The following is a 22,657-nucleotide window of genomic DNA, read 5'->3' as shown; positions in this document are numbered from 1 at the left end:
ATCATACACAAATGAAATGTACACAGTGAAGTTGTTTCAAGTTTTAATAGTGCTTTGGGACAGAGATGATATTGTCAGCAATCGCATATAACGCATCTTAGGCTGCACTTTCAGGCCAGCTGCAAGAGGGTGGTGTGGGGGCACATTTGCATCTTTTGGAAGGACAGTTTGTTTAGTTTCCAAGTACCATGGTCTGCTCTTTCATCTTCTGGATGATGGCCTCCATCTGCTGCTGGAAGCTCTCGATCTGGGGCTTGAGCTGTTCCTGCACGTTGGCGGCCAGGGGCCTAATATGCTCCTCGACGTTGGTGGCAACGGTCTTCAGCTGCTCCTGAATCTGAGCAACTAAAGGCTGAATCTGGGTCCTGTGGGGTAGAACATGGTTAACCATCATATATGAAAATCCAGAGCGGTCTCTGTTGCTAGCATGTGTCCTGGGCTACTGATGAACAGTTCAAATATTTATTTATTTATTTTTATCGCTAAGTCGGTGAAATTGGGTTCCCCAAATGATGAAATAAGTGTATTGGTATATATATATTTTTTTTTTGGTGTTTAAATTTTATTGTGGTAAAGTAAGCCGTAGATGATTATTGACAACCATTTAACAGCAGTGGAAGAAGTATTCAAGTCATTTACCGAAGTTATTATCTTGAATGTTACCCTAAACCTTGACTATATGTGGTGAGACGGAGGTGTCCCGGGTTCGCTGTACTCACTGAGCCTGGTTTGCCAGGTCCTGGTTGCGGATTAGCTCAGTCATGTCCTGTATCAACTTGGTCTTCAAATCCTCAAAGTACTGACCGAGGTTTTTAAGATCGCTAGCATCTTGTGCAAAGCTTCCTGTAGGTTTCCAAAGATAAAAAAAGTCAATTAAGTATGTTTTTCACAACTACGATAAACAAAATACTTGCACTCTTCTCATTTGGAGACGAAGTAAATATGAAGGTCCTACCTTGTGCCAGAGCAAGCAGAACAATGGTGGCAATGAGGGAGAATTTCATGGCTGCTGAGTGGAGGAGACCTACAAAAGCAAACATTTATGCATGATGATGATGATATAACCTGATGTTAATACGCTGCATGTTCCTCTGTCATTTTTGCTCTGTTGCAATATAATCATACCTGTGCTGACTAAAAAAGCACCATCTTTTTTACACCATTTTGCTTGGAGTTAACCTTCCTGACAATGTTCCTTTTGAAATCCAAAAATGGGCCATTAGGATGTTTCATGAAGTTGTTTTTCAGAAGTTGAATAGTTGAAAAGTTCTTACTTTTTCTAGGAATGCCAGCCTGACTTTCTCATGATGAGGTAATAAAATAAATATTTGTAGTCACCGTGTGTTTGTCCAAACCCCCACGCATTAACTTGTAAACTTTATCTGGCTTATCAGAAACATCGCGTCAATAACTGCAGTAAAAAGCTGGAGAGGGAACCTTGACTTTGGAATAATTTATCACAGTTATGTGTTCCCAGCTCACAAAATGAACATCTATATTTCATTGCTCTGAATCAAGAGCAGAAAACTTCTCTACAACTGTTTAATGAATTTAGAATAAGATATTTTGTAGAAGAGAAAGCTTATTTTCATGAAATAAGAATTCCAAAATGTTATTTCCATGGCTGGTTGTGAACATGAGTTATACTCTCAAACACAGAAACCAGAGAAGTTAGTCTCAAACTTGCCATCAAGTATTAAATCTGCAGCTGCTCTGTAGACTGGGAGATGCAAATGAGCTGTATTCTATTGTAGTGCTCTTAGTTGTGAAACAGAAATGTACCATATACTCAAAACATTCTCCTGGGTGCTCTCAGTGTCATATGTAACATCTTTCATTGTCTATGGAGCGCATCACACTCTATACTTGATATAATTAATGTCAAGTCTAATGTGTCTTAATAGACACATCTGAGTTTTAGTGCTGTAAATTTGTGGATTTGGGAAAGAGTTGTTCATGTTTACAATCTTACACCCTTGGAATAACATGTATGCATTTTGAAACTAGTTCCCCTTTAAGTTCCTGGAATTGGACCACCTGTGGATGAGGGCATATTTTCTCCTCTTTGGAATTAAAAATATATTTTATGATTTACTGATAACATATAAAGAGCTAGGCACTTCCATTGGTTTAGTGTTAATCAGACTATACTGTCACTATGCTGCTTTAAATACAGTGAACACCTCAGTGCATATATTCATTGGGTCATTTATTAACTCTTTTATACTTTCATTAAGATTGAGGAAAATACATTTAAAAAACAAATTGGAGTGACATCATTTTTATATCCTTTTTAGACCATAGACTTTAAATCTGAATATATACAAATATACAGATGTGTATCGCTGCTTTGTGTGTTAAGAATCTCTGTTGCAGATGATGAAACAAAATTAAGAAAAATAATTTAGTGTTCACAAACTATGTATAAGGGCAATCTATTAATACGATTTTAAAAAATAGACTGAAAAGGATTGTGCCAGAACTTGACATGAAAGTATAACATTGAAAATTTAAAGATGTTAAACATGATTGAGAAACATCTTCAGGAGCAAAACCCTCCCTTTGCCATTATACAACATCAGTTCCCTCATTACATCTTTAAAGGAGTGCATTTTACCCTCAAAAGTTGCCTTTCAGTCTTTTAGTTAAGTAACAATTAGTCTTACATTCCAGGAGAGTTATTGGAATTGTCTCATTGTTTCAGATGCAGTTTCAGCCCATAACAAAACACATCTAGACTCACCGGTACTGCAGGAGAAGTTGGAAGAGATGATGATTTCTTGTGGGACTCTCATACTTTTTATTGTCCTGCATGATGATGCAGCTGTGACGTGATGTGAATCTGATTGGACAAGAAAAGACGAGAAAACATTATTGGATGTTTGTGCCGATAACGGAATCACAGCACTGACTCTTGCAAACTCTGTTTGCCATCTGGGCAAACTAAACCAAAGTCCAACAGTCCCTCTGCTGACATTCCAACATGAGTGTACATCTTATCATATTGATTAAATAAACGGCTTAATGACGTTAACAGCATCAGCCAGGCCAGAACGTTTGATAATGACACATGAGCTTCAACAGATATAACAAAGAAGATAACTGACAGAATGTCTTGTTTTATTATTGTTCTACTTTGCATTTAATTGTACTATTGTGGCTGTAAAATATTTTAATATTATTTCAGAGAGTGCTTTTATATTAAACACTTTGTAACTTGTTTCGAGTGCCCTATAAATAAAGTTTATTATGATTATGATGAATGTTCTGATTATGATCTGTTTGATTGATTGATTTTATTTGATTGATTCAGTTATCTGTTTTGTTGTAAAGTTGAGTTGTATAGAAGTCTGTCTAGATGTCGCAAACTAGGCTACAAATGCAGTGGTCGCTGCCCTAATGAAAATAGACATTAAATAATAATAATAATAATAATATTTGTATTAATTATTATTATAATGCTTTAAAAGGTACTCAATGGCACTTTACGTGGTAAATAAAGATATACAAATGTGAGTGTGGTCATAAAATGTATGTTTTATTTTATAGGAATCTATGATCACTATCTGGGGATCATTTTAAGGCATTAACAGCATTAAAACAACAACCTAAAAAACACAGGAAAGCATTCTTCATATATATATATATATATATATATATCGTGGCCAGAAACACACTGACAAAGGAGATCAGGGCAGGAAAGAGGAGCTACACTGACAAGTTGGAAAACAAGTTTTCAGCCAACAAACCTGCGTCAGTGTGGAGAGGCCTGAAGGACCTTCCCAACTACAGGAGACCATCCCCCCACAGTGTGGAGAATCACCAACTGGCTGACGACCTGCATGTGTTCTACTGCAGGTTTGATAAGCCCACTTTCACACCCCCCAACCGCTCTGATATCAAACAACCACCCACACCCCCTACGACCTCCTCACCTCTCCCAACCGACCCCCCACCAGCACTGACGATCTGCGAAGAGAATGTGAGTCTGCTCTTTCACAGACAGAAGATCAGGAAGGCACCATGGCCCAGACGGTGTGTCAGCCTCCTGAGTCTGTGCTGACCAGCTGGCCCCTATCTTCACGCAGATCTTCAATCAATCACTGGAGCTGTGTGAAGTCCCCTCCTGCTTCAATCAGAATCAGAATCAGAACCGTTTATTGCCACGGTATGTTGCACATATACAAGGAATTTGTCATGGTGGGTGGTGCATGACATTTAACAATAAACAATAAAATTAAACAATAACATTAAACAATCAACAACAACCAACACAGTGCAAGAAATAGAAACGTATTAAAATGTACAATAAAATATAAAATAAAGTGCACAACAAACTGTAAACAAGTGAAATGTAAGTGAAATGTTAAAAGTGTCGAGTGTGTTTAAATAAAGAAACATAGGGATGTGCAGTGGAGTGACCAGTAGGAAATTGTCCTGGGGATGACAGAGTCAGTGGGGGTCCCGGGCTTTGTTAATGAGCCGGACTGCGGTTGGGAAGAAACTGTTCATGTGGCGTGAGGTCTTGGTCCTGATGGACCGCAGCCTCCTGCCAGATGGATGGGGCATGAACAGTTTGTGTCCAGGGTGAGAGGGGTCGGCTACAATCTTTCTTGCTCGCTTCAGGGTCCTTGAAGCGAACAAGTCCTGGAGGGACGGTAGATTGCAGCCAATCACCCTCTCGGCAGAGCGAATGATGCGCCTGCCCATGTCCTTGGCAGTGGCTGAAGCGTACCAGACCGTGATGGAGGATCAGAGGATGGACTCAATGATGGCAGTGTAGAAGTGCACCTTCATTGTGGTCTGGGGCTGGTTGATGGGGCTGTGGGGGATGGAGTCAGGGCTGTCCCATTGTCTTTCAAATCTACAGTAGAACTCATTCAGCTCGTCTGCCAGGCGGAGGTCATTCCTAGATTGGGGTGTTTTAGGTTTGTAGTTGGTGATCTGAGACCTCTCCAGACAGAAGCAGAGTCACTTGCTGAGAGCTGGTGTTACAAACGCTCCACTATTATCCCGGTCCCCAAGAAATCCTCCATTACAGGATCAATTGACTACCGGCCTGTCGCCCTGTCATTGGTGTTGTTTTATGTTCATATATATATACTTTTGTATATATATTTATATTTGTACATAGTAGATACATGTTTGTACTTACCTCTGTTCTAATTAGTTGTCCTTGTTTTTGTTTATTCGTCTATTTCTTTGTATGTACGTTGAGAGCAACGGAAAAACTGGAGTCAAATTCCTTGTACGCCTACTCATACATGGCCAATGAAGCTGATTCTGATTCTTTCTTGTTAGCCATGCTAGTAGCATAGCTCTAGGAATGGCAATGTCAGTCCATGTGTTAGTCCACCAGTTTGGTGCAGACTGACATATCATAACTGTTGAATATGGATTAACTGTGTGCAGACATTCATGGTTCCCAGAGGATGAATCCTGATGTCTTTGATGATCTCTTAACTTGTCATCTATAGCACCACCAGCAGGTAGACGTTTGTGGTTTTTAGTGATGTGTCTAAGCAGCTATTAAATGGATTGCCATGGAATTTGATACATACATTAATGCCCCATTCAGGATAAATTCAGAATAATCACTTTTGTTATCTCATGACTCAACATTTGAATTAGTCCATTAAATACATGTAAAACTAAAGACATTCCCATCAGCATCAGCTGTGCTTTGTGTTAATTAGCAGATGTTAGCATAGTAACATGCTAAACTAAGATGGTGAACATGGTTAACATTATACCTGCTAAACATCAGCATGTTAGCATGCTGTTACTAGCATCTAACTCAAATGTAGACACGGATAGCTGCTATGGCTTTGGACTGTTTTTTACTTACTATATACATCTTGAACTTTAATTATGAGGATTTATGTCTGCGTGTTGAATTAAGAGTTTACTCTCTTGTTTTAGAATAAATACAAAACTTTTATTTTTTACTCAATTTAATGGACCACAGGATTGAAAAATATTCTCTAAAATGAAAAGAGTTTTTAAGAAAACAACAACAATATGGTCTTTAAAAATGTCTCAGTCAGCTGTCCTTTGGGGAGAAGTATGACACTCATACACGTGGCTGTAACCCTTCTACCTTTGGTTTACATCCAACACGGGTGTTCCAGTCTATCTTTATGGCTGCTGTAAAGTCATTAACACTCAGCCCCACTCCTCCTCAGTCAGTCATAAACAATTCAAAGCGGGGGTAAATGGGAATACGGAGGAAATATATGAGAGGTTAACATAAACAACACAAGTTGTTTAATAAAACTTGAGCGAGAATCCTATGACTCTCTTTTCATCCAGTGGGAAAGCCCTGCACTGGAGTTTTAAAAGTCAGACTACAAAAGCTTAGATCAAAACCAGATGTGGGAATGTATTCTCTCTGTCCTGAGTCTGTTCATCACTGGCCTGGACTCTCCTGGTGAAAACAGCTTAGGTTGTTTACGTCTCTCAATCCCATCCTCTTAAAATGAAAAAAAAAGGAACTGGTATGCAAGGCATGCAAGGATGACATGGACATGGAGCACTACACATAAACGTTGCAGCAAAAAGGTGAACAGTTTGGTAGAACAAAACGAGAAAACATAAAGCTGAGTATCGTCTGTAGTTTTGCTGTATTATAAGTGTAGCACAAAAAAAAACACATATATATGATATAATTGGATTGTTATTATTGTTACAAAACATTTGAATGTTTTGACTGGTAGAAATGGAGTTAGTTGAACTAGATAATATACTCTATAGAGTGTTTGTCGTTTATTTTGTAACAATGTATCATACTCTTAAACTGATCCAATGATTTTAATCTGTAAAGTAACTACAGCTTTCAGACACCAACCCTATCCCCTAAAAATTACATTTATACAGATGTAGTGCAATATAAGGAGAAGCACAGTGGTAGAAGACATACTCACATCGTTTACTTAAGTACCAATACCTTAATGTAAAAAAGTCTTCAGTACAGGTTAAAGTCCTATATTCAAACACATTCATAAGTAAAAGTACAGAAGTATTACAGGCAAAATTGTATTAAAATGACCCTAATGACTGTTATATGTCATGATTATATTGTAACTGATGCATCAATGTGTAAGCAGCACTTCACTGTTGTTGCTGGTGGAGGTGGATCTAGTTTGAACTACTTCATAAACAGTTAACAAGTATTACGTCCAGTGTTTCACAACCTGGAGGTCAGGGCCTCTTTCAAAGGTTCACAAGATAAATGTGATTGGTCATGAGGCTGGATAGAAGAAAATAAAACAAAGTTGTGCAACACAACAATTTATTTTTACTTCTTGGAATCTTATGTTTTTTTGAGAATTATTGGAATGTTTTACTTATTTGGGCTTCAAACTGTTATGTAACTGAAACCGGGTTTAAAGGGGAACATGTCTTTTGGGTGACTGCCAACAACTCACAGACATTAACTAGTAACTAGTATATTTAACTGCCAAGTAAATGTAAAGTAAAAAGTACAATATTTGTGACTCAAGGTGTAGTTTAAAGTAGAAAATAAAAAAGGCAGAAAAAAATGCATTTAAACTTAGCTACTGTTATGAAAACAATATGTTTAGGCTGGCTGCTAGTTATAATTACTGTTATTTGAGCGACAGTGAGAGAAGGAAAAGATAACAAGAAGTGGGAAAAAAGTAAATGCAGCAAACACACATAAAACTAAGCACTAGAAACCGACTGGAGAACAACATCAGTGACCAAACGTCACTGAGCTGCATAGCTGAGGTTATTAACTGATGTAATGAAATGAGAGCACGCCCTCCAGTGAGCCAACCACTCATTACAATTCTGATATGTGACTGTTGTGTGTGCGCGTGTGCTCCAGCAAACAATGTAAACAGGCCACAGCTCAAATGTTAGATGTTTGTGGAATTTCCACCATTCCTCAGTCTACTCGAATTTGTTTAAACCTTGTTTTTGCAGATTCAGCTCTGAAAAAAAAAGATCCTCCTCCACACTCCTCTGGCCTCAAACCAGACCACAGAAAGAATGAAAAATCACACAAGCACCAGAAAGTCATAAAAAACATTTAGGAAACTCAAGAGGATGTCCCATTTCCTCTTCAAGTCTTTAGTGGTCCACTAACTCAAAACTCGACCAAGTTACTTCAAACTTTTATTGTCTGTTTCAAAGAATGATCATCATTGTTTTCACCCTCTTATCGAATAAATTGAGTTACTCGGCCTCTAAGTTTTAATCACATGCTCCAGGCTGCAGAGCTGAAGCTGTAAACCCTCACTGTAGCTCTGCTCCGTTGGTGAGAACAGAGGCTCAGATTTCTTGGCTTGATATTTCTTTGACTTTCCACTGCTGCATTCAGGTGCGATAGAAAAGATCGTAATTATGACAACGGTATGCACATAATTTGAACAAGCATACCATAGTGGGGGGAAAAATGCACAAGTCATCAAAATGTGATATTCAGGAGTTTGTTCTTTTAAGGAATTGTTTTAAAGCATTACACAACAGCATCTGTTTTCCTTCTGTGCCACTTGACCATTTAAAGGGGAATTGAGTAAACAATTGCATTGTCAGTTTTTATTAGCATTAAGTAAACTTCAATAGAATTGAAATGCATCTGGTAAAGTTTATAATTTAATCAAATATTGACCTCCTGGTTCTACAAATGAGATTAACAAGCGTCTATCAGAAATCTCTCGTGAGAAGCGGCACACTGTAATATTCTGCTATGTAGTGTCATTTACTTATTTATATGTTTTTTCCGGCACCACATCTTCCATCACCAACTGACTTTCTAATAGCATGTCATCCTCATGTTTGTAAATGCTGGTGCATAGAAAATAAGACACACCGACCATTTGATGTAATGCAATCACACACAACCGAGTTGAATTAACACTTTTCTGATAAACCTGATAAAATAGAAAACCAGTGCCAAAGTCAAGTTTACAATCGTCATTTATATTCAAATTAATTTTGTTTATGTATAGTAACACAAAATCACAAATCTCAAATTTGGCTCAGAGGGCTTTACAATGTTTACAGCATATGACACGCTGTCCTTAGACACTGAATTTCTGAATTCGGATGAGAAACCAAGCACACAATCCATTAAAGAAGCATCCTACAGCCATTATTTAGGATTTATTAGAGGTAGATAATGCACTAAAACCACGGACATCAATGGTTTGACATGCAAAAATACAGTCATGGTTCTTTAACTCAGAGTCTGTAGAGCACGAGGGATCCGTGAAGGCATCAGTTGACTGACAATCCCGCAGCCTAATCCAGAGAGTGAGGATGCACAGCAGCGGTGATATGTGTCGAATGAACATCGGCTGAGTCCTTCTTTCGACTGTGATTGACAAAGCCCTGCTAATACTCTGTTCATCAAGCCCTCATATACCATTTTTTGAACCTGAACCCGTCGGGTTGATCGGTACAAATTGAATCCAGACCAGGACTTTACGCAGACGTTACGTTTGGACAATGGAATCTAGCGTTATGCCGGACAGTATCCGCCCTCAGAGGCTACAGCCAGGCATTGGATTCGGTTCCGGACCGACCGGGACCCTGCGCTCCTCTCTCCGGCCCGGGGTTACGGTCCCCATCGCGCCGCTGTTGCCCTCCCCGGCCTCTCTGGCCGCTTCGTCCGGGCCTCCTCCACCGCTGCCTCCGCTGCAGCTCCACAGCCTGTACGGCGGCATCGGAGCGGGGCTGGGGGCCACCGGGCACTGTAACCCGGGGAACCCGGCGGTGCTGAAGGAGGCTGTGGAGGCGGTGGTCCGCAGCTTCGCCAAACACACGCAAGGTTACGGCAGAGGTAACGTCCACTGGTGATATACTGCTCTGTTTAATGTGGAGATAGCGGTGATAATGTGTGTCATATGGTTCAGTTTGGAGTTGGAGGAGCAGAAACAGCCACTTTTAGCTGCGCCATCCGCTTGGAAGTGGATTAGTAACAGAACCCCCCATGCTAACGTTGTATTCCTGTAAATGGCATGCTTGGCTACATTGTGTCAAATTAACCGACTTTATATTGTTCTACCGTGTATTCTGGTGATTTTCATCGGATACAATATCACAATAATGTTTCTTTCTGGAATCAAAGTTTTCCTTTGATATTAACACACGTATAATAACATTGTCTTCAACAACTTCATTAAAGGATTAAGTAGCACAGCCCTGGGGGATTACATTTACGAACAATAAGCTTTTATTCTAGTAACTTGTTTCACATTGGACACAGTACATCTCTGGTCCTGTAATGTAATTGTATATCACGTTACTGTTATTCTGTTATACTGTTATTGTCAGTAGCAAAGATGTTGTGGGTTTATCCATCTTTTTTTAATCAAAAATATGTTGCCTATTATCCTGACTATTCCTCTTAGTAAGGATTGCCAGATGGATGTAATTTGCACAACTAACTTTTTAGAGATAGAAGCACAAGTTGCTGTTCCATACTTATGATTATACTTATGCTCACATATATATGTATCACTACAGCACATTGGACAGAACTATGCATGAAACTAACATTACACCAAAAGCTGCTATAATGTTGGCTGTTGAGCTAAAACAAGTGTTCCTGTCTGCTAATAGGATTTATTTCTAAAAGATTGTCCCTCTGTGCTCCTGACTCACAGCTTCTTCCCTCCTCTATCCCATTTAGGCTACTTAACACCGCCAACATTGGCAGCACCACAAAGACTGCTGATATTTTTATCTTAATGTCGCTCCAATTTGTGATTGGAGAATAAATGTGATTTATTCTATGGAAGAAAACTTGTTGGGTAAATTATCTCATTTATACAGAAAAGCCATATTTTGGCATTCGGCACTCACTATTTCCCCTACATTATATTGTAATTTGTGGTTGCCACCTTTTTTCTGTGGTATAGTTATAATCATGTTATTACCAGGGAATAAAACCCAAGACTATTAACACATTCTGTCAGTTATATTTTATAACTGTACTTTTCCTTTCTCCCATTTGTCAAATATGTGCCGATTGATACCGGGCCAGGTTTGAGTCTGGGCCAGCATCATTGCTGCATGTGTTCGCTATCTCCCGATATTTCCTGTCTTTCTATTTTATCCCTTTCCTGAACCGTTCAGATGCTCAAAAATAACTTGGTCTGGGTCTGAATTTGGTGGGTTGAGCCTGCTTTAGGTGGCCCTTGATTTAGAGCAACTACTCTACATTTCAGTAAAATTAAATGCATTTTCTGGACATCCCATGGCTCATCATACATGTAGCACCGTGTATTTATGAAAACAAATATGTTTTATACTGTTTTAAACAGAGTACACAATGGATTCCTATATATTTGTTGTGTAAGTAAGAGCAACTTAGTTATAGAAGTTATTACTTTTATTGGCTTAAAACAAGAGAACAGTTTACAGTGAGCACTTTACTTTTTCAAACAGTAAGAGCAATAACTCAATTATTTGGATTGCAGTCCAAGGATTTATATATCTAATGTCAGAATATATCTCAGCTTCTTTACAGAGGCCTCATTAGTCGCAGAGCTGCAGCCCTAAAACGCACTGATCGTTCTCCAGGCTCTGTAAGTGAGCAGGTAAGAGCTGAGGGCGAAAAGAAGTCAACCAGCCCAGAATAACATTGGCTGCACTCACATCTCCCTGCAGATTCAAACTCAAAGAATAATTTCTGACTCATTTGTACTGCTTTTCTTTGTTGTTGTTTCCTGTTGGAGGTGCAGAATATCCTTTTAGCAGCCATCTAAATATTTTCAGGAATAACCTCTGACTTCCTTGAGATGACCTTCCTCCCACCCTTTCCATCTTTGTGTTTAGAGAGGAAGTTTCAGAGCTCAGTCAGGGACAAGTGGAGAGTGTTGTTGATATACCACACTGTGACGAGGCTTCTTTTTTTTTTTTATCTCTGTGCCCTCCAGTAAACGTGGTGGAAGCCTTACAGGAGTTCTGGCAGATGAAGCTGACCAGAGGGGCCGACCTGCGGAACGGAGCTCTGGTTGTCTATGAAATGGTTCCATCCAGCAGCCCTCCATATGTTTGCTATGTCAGTCTTCCCGGGGGCAGCTGCTTTGGAAGTTTCCAGGTACCTTGTCTGCCGTTTCTTAGCATGATTGTGATACGATCATCCCAGAGATGACAGTGATAATTGTGTGTTGTAGAAACCCTTGATACAGTACGATTAATGTAAGACAAATGTCACTCAAGTGCCATGTTACAAGCTTACAAAATTCCAACATTTTTGTGACCACAACATAACAACTATGGATGCAAGACCTTAAACTCCACATAAACACTGGCTGGCTTTATCTTTTTCGGCTGCATATCGGTGTTTCTGATTCTATCGGACCACTAATGCATGTTTTCTTTCACTGTTTGATAGTTCTGTCCCACCAAGGCAGAGGCAAGACGCAGCGCTGCCAAGATTGCTCTGATGAACTCTGTTTTCAATGAACATCCCTCTCGACGCATCACAGACGACTTCATTGAGAAGAGCGTCAGTGAGGCCCTGGCCTCCTTCAATGTAAGTCACCTAGAGGTTGTGTGCTTCCGTCCATGTCGTGGTGATATATAAATAATAATGAAAGGATAGAAATAGACACATATATAAGATTCGTAATGCAAGTACTATATTACTTATATTGCTAATGTGTAAATGTAATGCAGTTGGCAACATGCAAATGGCTATTTGCAGAACGGTAGATACCTGATACCAATAATTGATGCTTTGAAGGGTACTCTGCTGTCAATTGTTTCCTAAAATCTGTTGCAACACACATTTTAGAGATCCTCCATTTTTCATTATTTTATCTGCATTATATTTACCCAAAAATCTAGTATTTGTCTAGCTGTTGTTTGGGCCAACACAGCACGCTGACATTAACTAGTAGTTCTTTCCAGGGAAACAGAGAAGAGGCTGACAATCCCAACACAGGAATTGGGGCTTTTCGCTTCATGCTTGAGTCCAACAAAGGAAAATCCATGCTGGAGTTTCAGGTGCGTGAAATTCGGTGTCGTGTTAAGTACCGTTTTATGCTTCTGAGACGCACTAGGGTGGAGCGAAAATAGCACTGGCAAGGTTTGAGCCCAGATGCTGTGTTAAAATGTTTTGCATGTGTTGAGCTGATGTATACATAATGTTTTATAGAGATTTATAGTTTGTATGCCTCTAGCTTACCAAGAGCTAGCTACTCCATTGGGGTAACACACAGTAGTTTAAGCCAACATGTGACCTGTTTCTCTTTTACTAAAAGCATGAAGCTCGAAGCCAGAACATCTTAACCTTATGTATAAATAGAAATAGGGAATCTGAAGGAAGCATGCTTGGTTTGTAAAATGGAACTGCTACTTTTTGAGTGTCCTGAAGCGAGTGCATTTCTTAATTCCTGCTGGCTCGGCTGTGTTTGTGTTTCAGGAGCTGATGACCGTGTTCCAGCTGCTGCACTGGAACGGGAGTCTCAAAGCCATGAGAGAACGACAGTGTTCCCGACAGGTACTGTCAGTCATCTCACCGATGGGTTCAATTATCCAAGTGCAGTAGTAGCTTTCATCACTTTTCATCAAGTTTCCTAAACAAACGAACTCTGTGTCAAATATTTCCCTACATGGCTTGACACAGATTTAACATTTTGGGGGGGGGGGGGGGGCATTGCTAGAGAGCAGAGGGGAGCTGGAAAATAATGTCACGGCAGACGAAGCATTATAAATACTAACACAGGCTACCAAAAACATTGATTAAAAGAATAATCTGTCGGTGTGTTAAAGCTTATCTTCGTGTTGTACAGTCTTTTGAAAAATTCTTATACCTCAACTCAGGCTATCTGCCGATATCGAGTAGAAATACAATACCAGTGCTCTCTTTTTATCGCATTTAAAATCGGTATACACTGTTTGGAATTCAGTGGGATCAGTTTTATGTGAGGTAACATGAGGCCAAGGATTGCTGTGGTGCTAAAAAAACTGATTTGTCAGCTGGAACACTGAATTTTAGAATTTTTGGGGATTCATTGTGCCTGGCAGATACACAATCTAAGATCAGTATCTCTTGTATCGAATTGGAAGTACGTTTTTAGCTTGATATCCTTTAGCGGCGGCCGGAGATGTACAAAAGTCTCAATAGATCTTGAGTTGGCAAGACCACTTAGCTTTCTCTCTCTTTATTTCATTTGCAGGAAGTGCTGGCTCACTATTCCCACCGGGCTCTGGATGATGACATGCGCACTCAGATGGCCGCCGACTGGGTGAACCGAGAACAGAGTGTAGCGAGCACTATTTCGCAGGAGGTGGCGTCGACGGAGCGAGAGCTGGAGGATGCCAGGCTGGCGGGCAGAGAACTGCGTTTTTACAAAGAGAAGAAAGACATCCTGATGTTAGCTGTGGGCCAACTCAATGCAGCCAACACGGCCACGCTGCCCTCACACTAAACCTGCCGTCCATCGTGGAAACATGCCTTCACACACTAGGATTCCTGGTAACAGTATTGATTACTTCATAGATATAAAGGCGCTTTTAGGTTTTGTATCTTGTGGTTTTTTATACGAGGACCAGGTAATCAGGCCTTGACATCCGTCCATAACACCAACACATGCCGCTGTAGGCGTTACCTCTTTGTGCCTATAGTGATTACAGGATAACAGTGCTTTTTTTTAAACGACCTGGAAACTTGCTTTGCATTCCACCTGACTGGGATTTATATGTTTTTCATGATTCCATACTGTATTTACTCGAAGTAAACCTACAGAAAACATGCAGCCTGCCTTTCATCAGTGAATGTAGGGGACATAAGTTAATATGACCCATCAAATCAAAAAACATTTGATCAATGTAGTTTGTTTCTTTCATGTTTTGGGTGTTTACTTGTGTATAGTATTTTGGACTCTGGCAGGTAAAGGAGGTAAAATGTATGGGTCTTAAAACCTTACTGGCAAGTACCTTGTGTCCATTAATAATCAGAATATTTGTAAAATCACCACAAAAACAGCTAAATCTGCAGCGGGATTTAAGATCCCACCTTATAACCCTCCCTTCATGTGGAAACTCTGCCTGTTGTAATGAGAATACAGTGGAAATATGTGGAAATTGCATTCTTAAATAATACCAGCAATTCAAGTAAGCATTTAAAACATTGTTATTGGCTTATGTAATAATTTGTGGGTATGTTGCTAAAATGTCAGCAGGTGACTGACAGCAGCTCAGGTTTTTTGAAAAATCAGATATTGAACCATCACTATGATTTATTTTTGTTCTTTTTGAAGACATTTGACTATTTCAATGTGCATTGTATGCTTGGTGACCACGACACTAGCTGAATGTATATTTTCAGTGTGCTATCAACTAAAGGATTTGCAAAGTGATGCTGTTTAACATTCAGACTAAAGAGTTAGTCTTGTGATACAGGTTGTGTTGGTCATGTGCTTCATTTAGAGGAGTTCAAATAGTTGTTTCTTGGGAAACTAAAATGGAGGTCGGGATCTCAGCGGATACAAAGAATAGAGGGGACTGGGGGTAAAATGTGCAGGCCAAAAAAATAGTTGAGGAATCTTTTGCTTTAAACAAGCGGATTCGTCATGTGTGAGTCATTGTGGTCCATACAAAACACTACCAGCACTTGTGGTTTATGTTTTTTTTTCACATATGGGAAGGAGAATCTGTTAGCAGTGCTGGTGTATATCCACAGGCTGAACACAATGTATGTCACTCGCACTTATCACCTTTTCAAAAGTGTATTATGTTGAAGGACCTGATTTCGTATACTGTAAATGTGATATCTTTATATTTCTCTATGTATCTAAAATGTATTGAATACATTATATACGGATGAAGGTATTTCAGCGAGTAGCCTTTTGAGGACCCCATATAATGGAAGTGAGAGTTTAATTGATAGTGTGTGGCTCTGGTTGGATGGAAATGTGGAAACTGAGTTATGCAAGTTAAACAGCAGGAGGGCTCATTCTCACCGCTGAATGCTGGATTGTCAACAGCAGAAACTGATTACGCTAAATTTGGGGAGACGGCAACTAGAAAACAAAGCAGCAGAAATGAAGTACGATTAAAGCCAGATCCAATTTTATTATTTTATTGCCGTGTCTCTTCCCTGGGATCATTGTGCCTTCATGAAGTTGGTTGGATGTTAAGACTCAAAACTCAAAAGATGAATTCATTACATGAGGTCTTTAGAAGATGTTCTACTCTGCTTTACAATGTTTTTTGTAATTGCATGTAAAGTTAAAATGATGTATTACATGCTATATTACTATTACAGTAAAGTTACTTCAAAGGAATAGTTGGACATTTGGGGAAATTTGCTGATTCAATTTTTGGCGGAGAGTTAGATGAGAAGATTAATACCATTCTCATATCTGTGCTTTACGTATAATGCTGCAGCCAGCTAGCTTAACTTAGCTGACCTTAGCATAACGGCAGGATGTATTCACCTAACTCTCCACCAGAATGTTAGTAAGCATTTTTGCCAAAATGTCGATCTATTCCTTAAATATGTTACATGATATTAGATTATGGAGGATTTATTAAATCCTACTACCTTTTGGTATACATTTGTAATCATATATATTGTTTGTTTGGTACTCAGCTTGCAGAATATGTGTGCAGCACAAAATGTTTTAGTAATTTCGTCTTCTTGGAAAATACCATGCAGCTCTCTTAAGTAAATACTGAAAATTTAAAATAGACTTTTTAATGAATACAATGAACACTTTGACGTCACAATTCTGCAGCTTGAACCCTTTTATCTGCTCCTGCTCCCAGAATCTCATCTGCAGATACGTTTTCTACGCTCATCAGTGTTTTTATTGTCCCATGATCCAATTTGGTTAGATTTGAAAAGCTGAAATACAATTATGGGGCTGGAGATCTTGAATTGTGTTTTGTGGTTTTTTTTGTATGTTTTTTTTGCATTTTTCTTCTACGTTAGATGCTTATTATGTGTGTGATTTTTATTTTTTTATTGTTACCACAAGCCATTAATCTCAGAGTTCTCTTCTTACAAAGGCTTTTGACTTTTCTTTGTGATCATTATATATTAAGGCTTTTTAAACTATTTTTTTTGCTATCCCTTCTATTAAAAATACCTTTGGCTTTTAATTTTTTGGCTTTGATGCATGATATGTCGATTACGTTTATGTTTTTATATGTTTTGTATTCTATACAGTATTGTTTTATAACAGTGTTTCTGAGGGCCCTTATTGTATGTATTTTCTATGAACATTTTGTATTCCATGTTTATACTTTTAGTAGATTTATATGATGTAATAAAATGGTTCATACAAATGTTTATTAATTGGTCATATTGCTTATTTTACTGCGTTGTACACAACTAGGACCAAGTAACTCTAAATAGATAATTGTTTGTATTGGTTTATTGGTGTGTCATTTACACTAATGAAAAAGTAGCTTTACACAAAGATTACATTTACACATTGTATGTATAGTGTGATTTAATACATATTTGGACAAGACATGTGTTTGTTATGAAGGTAATTTGAAATACTTCAAAAAAGGCTTGGAAAAAAAAGATTAAGAGGATCTTTTCAATTGTTCCAGACAATGCAAGCTTTTTGAATATTATGAATGCTCATGAATTCCTGGTTCCTTTTTCAAATATTTTTCTCTTGTTTGTACTATACTGCAACTGAAATAATGAATACAGTATGGGGCATCTAGCTGAAGGTAGTTTGCAGTAATTGTGAACTTGTCCACATGTGTGGATTATGTTAGCCTTTGTTGTGGAGATGCAGTTGAAACATATGTTATTTTTCGTATGTTCTGTTAAAAATAACAAAGAATCTTTGGTTTGATGTAAAAGTGACTCACTATGGGTATTAGAGGGTATTAGCCTTTTATATTACAACCAATGTCTTTAAGTGTGTAGTCACTTTATTTTTTCTGTACTTTAAATTATATATTATATAGCTTATACAGTTAGAACGAGATTCTTAAAAACGATTGCAGAAATATGTTATATTATTTATTTATAATGTACTACTTCCGCCTCCGCCACACGTACAGGAAGAGGCGGGGCCTCAGCGAGGGACGCTCACGCTCGTCTGGCGTTGTTCATTCAACATGGCAGCGGGACCAATTTCAGAGAGAAACCAAGGTAACTACATCATTGTAAACCCCTTTTCAGCCTTTCCTTCAAGTCATTTATGAGTCCGCTTGTGGGTCACACTTCAAACTCCTCTCCTTGTTTTTATGAACGCCACCAGACGACGGTTAAACAAATAGTTCGTGGTAAACAACCGGTCGATCACATGGAAGTGCTTAGTTGTTAGCTTGGTTTGCCGCTACTTTCGCCATTCATTGAAGTTCTATTTAACTTTACTTTGGTGTATTATACTCGTTTTCTGTATAAGAGCTAATGTGTACCGTTGCTGTTTGATTAATTTGAAGTATGACAGCTGTGAGCATATTACAAGCAGAGGTACCTCCTGTTGGCTAACGGCTAAAGTTAGCTTAGCAACCTAGCTTTAGTCATGTTGAGGAGCTAAACACATGATCACACTTTGTTATCTTTACACTTATATTTGGGATGTCGCTTTTACCCAGTGTTTGATAAGCAAGGTATAGGGTCTGTATAAATTATTATTTTTATAACATTAATAACAGGTAGGTTAGATAATTATTTATTCTTTAGAGCTGTAAATAAAAGATAAAAAGGCTTTATTATTTACCTCTAATACAACAATTTTTTTTATAAAAGCCACCTTATTTAGGCATCATAGAAAAAATATTGGAGCTACTAATTCTGCATTGAAAGTTATTTATTTATTTTTACTTCAACTATATTTTTGGATTGAAAAGCCACAAAATGTCCTTTTAACAGTTGCTCTTACAGACATAATGAGTTTCTTTGTGGCACCCTTTTATTTGTGACTTCATATAATAAAGTTGACTAGTGTGCGTGTGTTTAAGGGCTTTACTTCATCATTAACTCAATTAAATGTGAAAGAGAATGAAACGTCTCCATCACAGGTTACCAATACAACTCTCCAATCCATGTTAAGTTTGGTCTAATCTGGAGATCTAAGATAATTCAATATGAGGTTTAATTTAACATCTTTTTTGTTTTTCAGACGCCACTGTGTATGTTGGCGGCTTGGATGAGAAAGTGTCAGAGCCATTACTATGGGAGCTTTTCCTGCAGGCTGGTCCTGTGGTCAACACGCACATGCCAAAAGACAGAGTCACTGGTCAACATCAAGGTGAGTATCGCAGCTGATGTTCTCTGGTTGTTGTGAAGATAGTCGTGGTCACTCAAGAAACATTACCATTTCTATTAAAATTACATTTGCAGTAAAAATAAATCACGGTGCTAATTTTCTCATTCGGTTTCCAGGTTATGGCTTTGTGGAGTTCCTTAGTGAAGAAGATGCTGACTATGCCATCAAAATCATGAATATGATAAAGCTCTACGGCAAACCCATTCGAGTTAATAAGGCCTCTGCGCACAACAAAAACCTGGATGTGGGTGCAAACATATTCATTGGTAATCTGGATCCGGAGATTGATGAGAAACTGCTCTACGACACATTCAGTGCCTTTGGCGTGATCCTCCAGACGCCGAAGATCATGCGAGACCCAGACACCGGCAACTCCAAGGGTTATGCTTTCATCAATTTTGCGAGCTTCGATGCATCAGATGCCGCGATTGAGGCCATGAACGGCCAGTACCTCTGTAACAGGCCCATCACAGTGTCCTACGCCTTCAAGAAGGACTCCAAAGGAGAACGACATGGCTCGGCCGCAGAGCGCCTCCTGGCTGCACAAAACCCTCTTTCTCAGGCAGACAGGCCACATCAGCTGTTTGCAGATGCTCCACCGCCGGCGAGTGCTCCGACGCCGGTTCTAACTGCAATGGGAAGCGGGATGCCCATCGGTATGGCTGAAAAACTGTGGTTAAACATATCGGGTGTTCTCTTTTCAATAGTTCATCGTTTAACCTCCGTTGGAAGTGCAATGCAGAACATTTTCAGCCAGCAGATGAGGAAATATCCCATTCGTAATAACTTAAAAGATGATCACTTCAGGTCATGCGCCTCAAAGAGAATATAATGTAGTTTGGTACACGAGCAAACTGGCGATCGCACCACTGGCTCTGTTGGCTTTAAGAAAGTCTATTAAACATCTGCAAACTTTCTTACATATTTCTTATTTCCCCAAAGCTGTAACAGATGGTGTTGTCATATTCCATATACAGCAGATGCCTCTGATTGATTGCTATAGATTGAGTAGTTGATTGTGGTGACGGCCATGAGAGCAGATAACCGGTTTCATTACCAGCGACAAGATGAAAGTAGAACTCTGTAGGTGTGCTTCTCCGACCGATGAGTAGGTGATAATTAAATCAATTTGATTTAATCTTGTGTGATGTCTGTAACTAAAAGTGAACACGACAGCTGACAAATGAGCCCCTTTTATGAGATACTAATGACATTTAAAAATGACAACAATGGCCAAGATGACTATAATATTTAACCAATTCATTGTGTATCAGAGGAATATGCAATAATAAGTTGTAAATGCAACTTTTTTTCTGTGCAGGCATGCCACCTCCAGGTTTCCCTCCGGTTCCTCCTCCTGGATCGATGCCCCCTTCAATGTCCATGCCTCTTAATGCGGGGGTAGGCCAACAGGGCGGCGGGCCTCCCCCCGGACCACCACCCTTCCCTGGCAACATGCATCCAGGTAAAAGTCGTTAAAGATTCAAATGTTATGCAATAATATACTGACAATACTGTCATGGGTGTTTATAAAAAACTATGAAAGTAGTTCCTTGCTGGCGCACGCCTGTAGACGTTATGGTTTCTGTTCCACAGGTATGTCTCAGATGCCCATGCCCCCCCCTGGTCCTCCTGGCATGGTGCCTCCACCTCCTGCTCCCCCAGGATCAAACCAGTCACGGGCACCGCTACCACCTGGCATGCCCCCACCCCCGCCTATGGGCATGCCACCCAGAGCGCCGTATGGACCTCCCATGGGTAAGCGCTGTGGCATCTCCAGTCTTTGTTGTAAAAATAAATTGTCTTCGTCTTAGAAATGCTACCTCGGTTATAGCTGATAACCTTACTTCTACATATTTACTGTGCAGCAAAATAGATTTAATGGTCGATTTAATAATCGTTGGAAAGGCATACCTGATCTGCATCCAATGGTGGTTGAGGGCTTTCACAAGCTATACTAGCGAACTGAAATAGTTCAGGATATGATTGAGAATATGACATGAAATGAGGATGTGACACCACACAAAACCATGTATTTGTGAGGAGAAAAGTTATGGAGGAATTGCGTGGATCTGGTTTCCTAGATTGGAGAGGCAAAAAGCTGGAATATGTAATAGATAATGTACAGTAATTCGTTGTGTGAACAGCAGTGATTCACAATAACGCTGAACCTCGGCGTATGATTGTTGTTTAGGATGCTGAAACATTGTTTACTGTGGTAACCTTTGGTCAATAGTCCACGGTAAAGATATATCAGGTAATGACCCTCTTGCCCTCTCTGTTTCCCAGGTCATCCTGGGCCTCCAGGTATGAGAGGGCCTCCTCCCATGCCTCCCCCTGGCTACGGCGCTGGCCTCCCTCCTCGTCCTCCTTTTGGCTTCCAGAGAGGACCTCCAATGCCTCCAAGGCCCCCCGGTGTCCCACAACGCGTTCCTATGAGAGCACCAATGCCACCATAATCTGTCTCAAGCTGCAGAAACGGGCTCTCATTTTTTTTTTTTTTTAAACATCTCATGATCTACTCAAGTTTGTAATAGTGAAAATAATTTAACCCCGTTTGTATTTTTTTTCCGGTCATTGTACAGATGAAGACCTTCGCCGAATAAAGTTTTTAGTACAAGTTTCTCACTCGCTAATATTACTTAAACCGATTTCTGTGTTTCTTACAAATCCCATGGTCATGGACCCTTTTCACGTCAGACATTTTGACATGTCACAAAAGGGAACGTAAATGTGTGATTAACATTGTTAATAGTATTTATTTTATTGATACTCCTTTTCCCTGGCTGCTGACTCACGGGCAGGTTTTGTTGGGGCACTTAAGATAAATGGAGATGTCGGTAATGTTGTTTGGTCCCGGCTGTCGTATTATACTGTAAGTTTAAATGCCTGCTGTTGGAAACAGGCCAATACATTTAAACATTTCTTTTGTCTTATGAAGGGGGGAGTTTGGTCCGATCATGGTTATAAGGACCGGATGATGGGGGCATCACAAAAGTAGGCCTACTTCTAATATTTATGTCAAATTGAATGGGTAGTAGTTGTCCTTTATGTTAAGAGTACAACAATACATAAAGTAGTTATGTACTCCCACGTAGATCAGATATTACAAAAAATGTTGCTTACACGTTAAATTAACAATACATCTTCAACATATGTACTGAAATGAGCCATTCTGCATAATGTGTACTTTCAACATTTGTTGAAAGTACACATTTAACATAAGTAACATTTCTCACTGTACCCTATTTAAATTACATGAATGCAGGACTATTAAGAGTATTTTTACATTGTGAATACTACTTCATCACTGGCTATCAGGAAGAAGACTAGGCCCATCCTACATCTATCTATCTATGTATATGTGTGTATGTATGTACATGTATATATATATGTATATATGTACGTGTATATATATATGTATATATGTA

General features: G+C 39.2%; 3 protein-coding genes across 3 annotated transcripts; 2 read left to right on the top strand and 1 right to left on the bottom strand.

Annotated features, from left to right (window-relative positions):
* Positions 1-29: 29 nt before the first annotated feature.
* LOC116393909 (type-4 ice-structuring protein LS-12-like) lies at positions 30-2,770 on the bottom strand. Its single transcript, XM_031866628.1, has 4 exons — positions 2,744-2,770; positions 956-1,024; positions 720-843; positions 30-365 (listed from the first exon to the last, which is right to left on the bottom strand). Exons 2-4 carry the CDS (start codon positions 1,002-1,004, stop codon positions 173-175), a joined length of 366 nt encoding a protein of 121 aa, XP_031722488.1. The 5' UTR covers positions 1,005-1,024; positions 2,744-2,770; the 3' UTR covers positions 30-172.
* Positions 2,771-9,271: 6,501 nt separating this feature from the next.
* lix1l (limb and CNS expressed 1 like) lies at positions 9,272-17,341 on the top strand. The gene is made up of 6 exons (XM_031866676.1): positions 9,272-9,808; positions 11,910-12,073; positions 12,371-12,511; positions 12,889-12,984; positions 13,403-13,480; positions 14,160-17,341. Exons 1-6 carry the CDS (start codon positions 9,475-9,477, stop codon positions 14,409-14,411), a joined length of 1,065 nt encoding a protein of 354 aa, XP_031722536.1. The 5' UTR covers positions 9,272-9,474; the 3' UTR covers positions 14,412-17,341.
* A 655-nt stretch (positions 17,342-17,996) lies between these two features.
* On the top strand, positions 17,997-21,873 carry sf3b4 (splicing factor 3b, subunit 4). The gene is made up of 6 exons (XM_031866549.1): positions 17,997-18,103; positions 19,080-19,208; positions 19,343-19,882; positions 20,548-20,691; positions 20,823-20,984; positions 21,516-21,873. Exons 1-6 carry the CDS (start codon positions 18,070-18,072, stop codon positions 21,683-21,685), a joined length of 1,179 nt encoding a protein of 392 aa, XP_031722409.1. The 5' UTR covers positions 17,997-18,069; the 3' UTR covers positions 21,686-21,873.
* The last annotated feature ends 784 nt before the right edge of the window (positions 21,874-22,657 follow it).

The sequence above is a fragment of the Anarrhichthys ocellatus genome, unplaced genomic scaffold, assembly GCF_004355925.1.
Source record: "Anarrhichthys ocellatus isolate YVR2014 unplaced genomic scaffold, GSC_Weel_1.0 scaffold35, whole genome shotgun sequence".
In the NCBI taxonomy this organism is placed as follows: domain Eukaryota; kingdom Metazoa; phylum Chordata; class Actinopteri; order Perciformes; family Anarhichadidae; genus Anarrhichthys; species Anarrhichthys ocellatus.
The sequence above is the reverse complement of the archived record's forward strand: the minus strand, read 5'-3'. Positions and strand labels throughout refer to the sequence as shown.

What these genes read in the sequence shown, in the direction of transcription:
- sf3b4 (XM_031866549.1), top strand. Translation starts at nt 18,070, where the DNA reads ATGGCAGCGGGACCAATTTCAGAGAGAAACCAAG. An exon ending in AGTCACTGGTCAACATCAAG is followed by an intron (nt 19,209 to 19,342) that starts GTGAGTATCGCA and finishes TTCGGTTTCCAG; the next exon opens with GTTATGGCTTTGTGGAGTTC. An exon ending in GGGAAGCGGGATGCCCATCG is followed by an intron (nt 19,883 to 20,547) that starts GTATGGCTGAAA and finishes TTTTCTGTGCAG; the next exon opens with GCATGCCACCTCCAGGTTTC.
- lix1l (XM_031866676.1), top strand. Translation starts at nt 9,475, where the DNA reads ATGGAATCTAGCGTTATGCCGGACAGTATCCGCCCTCAGAGGCTACAG. An exon ending in AGGCCCTGGCCTCCTTCAAT is followed by an intron (nt 12,512 to 12,888) that starts GTAAGTCACCTA and finishes AGTTCTTTCCAG; the next exon opens with GGAAACAGAGAAGAGGCTGA. An exon ending in AACGACAGTGTTCCCGACAG is followed by an intron (nt 13,481 to 14,159) that starts GTACTGTCAGTC and finishes TTTCATTTGCAG; the next exon opens with GAAGTGCTGGCTCACTATTC.
- LOC116393909 (XM_031866628.1), bottom strand. Translation starts at nt 1,004, where the DNA reads ATGAAATTCTCCCTCATTGCCACCATTGTTCTGCTTGCTCTGGCACAA. An exon ending in TCTGCTTGCTCTGGCACAAG is followed by an intron (nt 844 to 955) that starts GTAGGACCTTCA and finishes GGAAACCTACAG; the next exon opens with GAAGCTTTGCACAAGATGCT. An exon ending in GACCTGGCAAACCAGGCTCA is followed by an intron (nt 366 to 719) that starts GTGAGTACAGCG and finishes TCTACCCCACAG; the next exon opens with GACCCAGATTCAGCCTTTAG.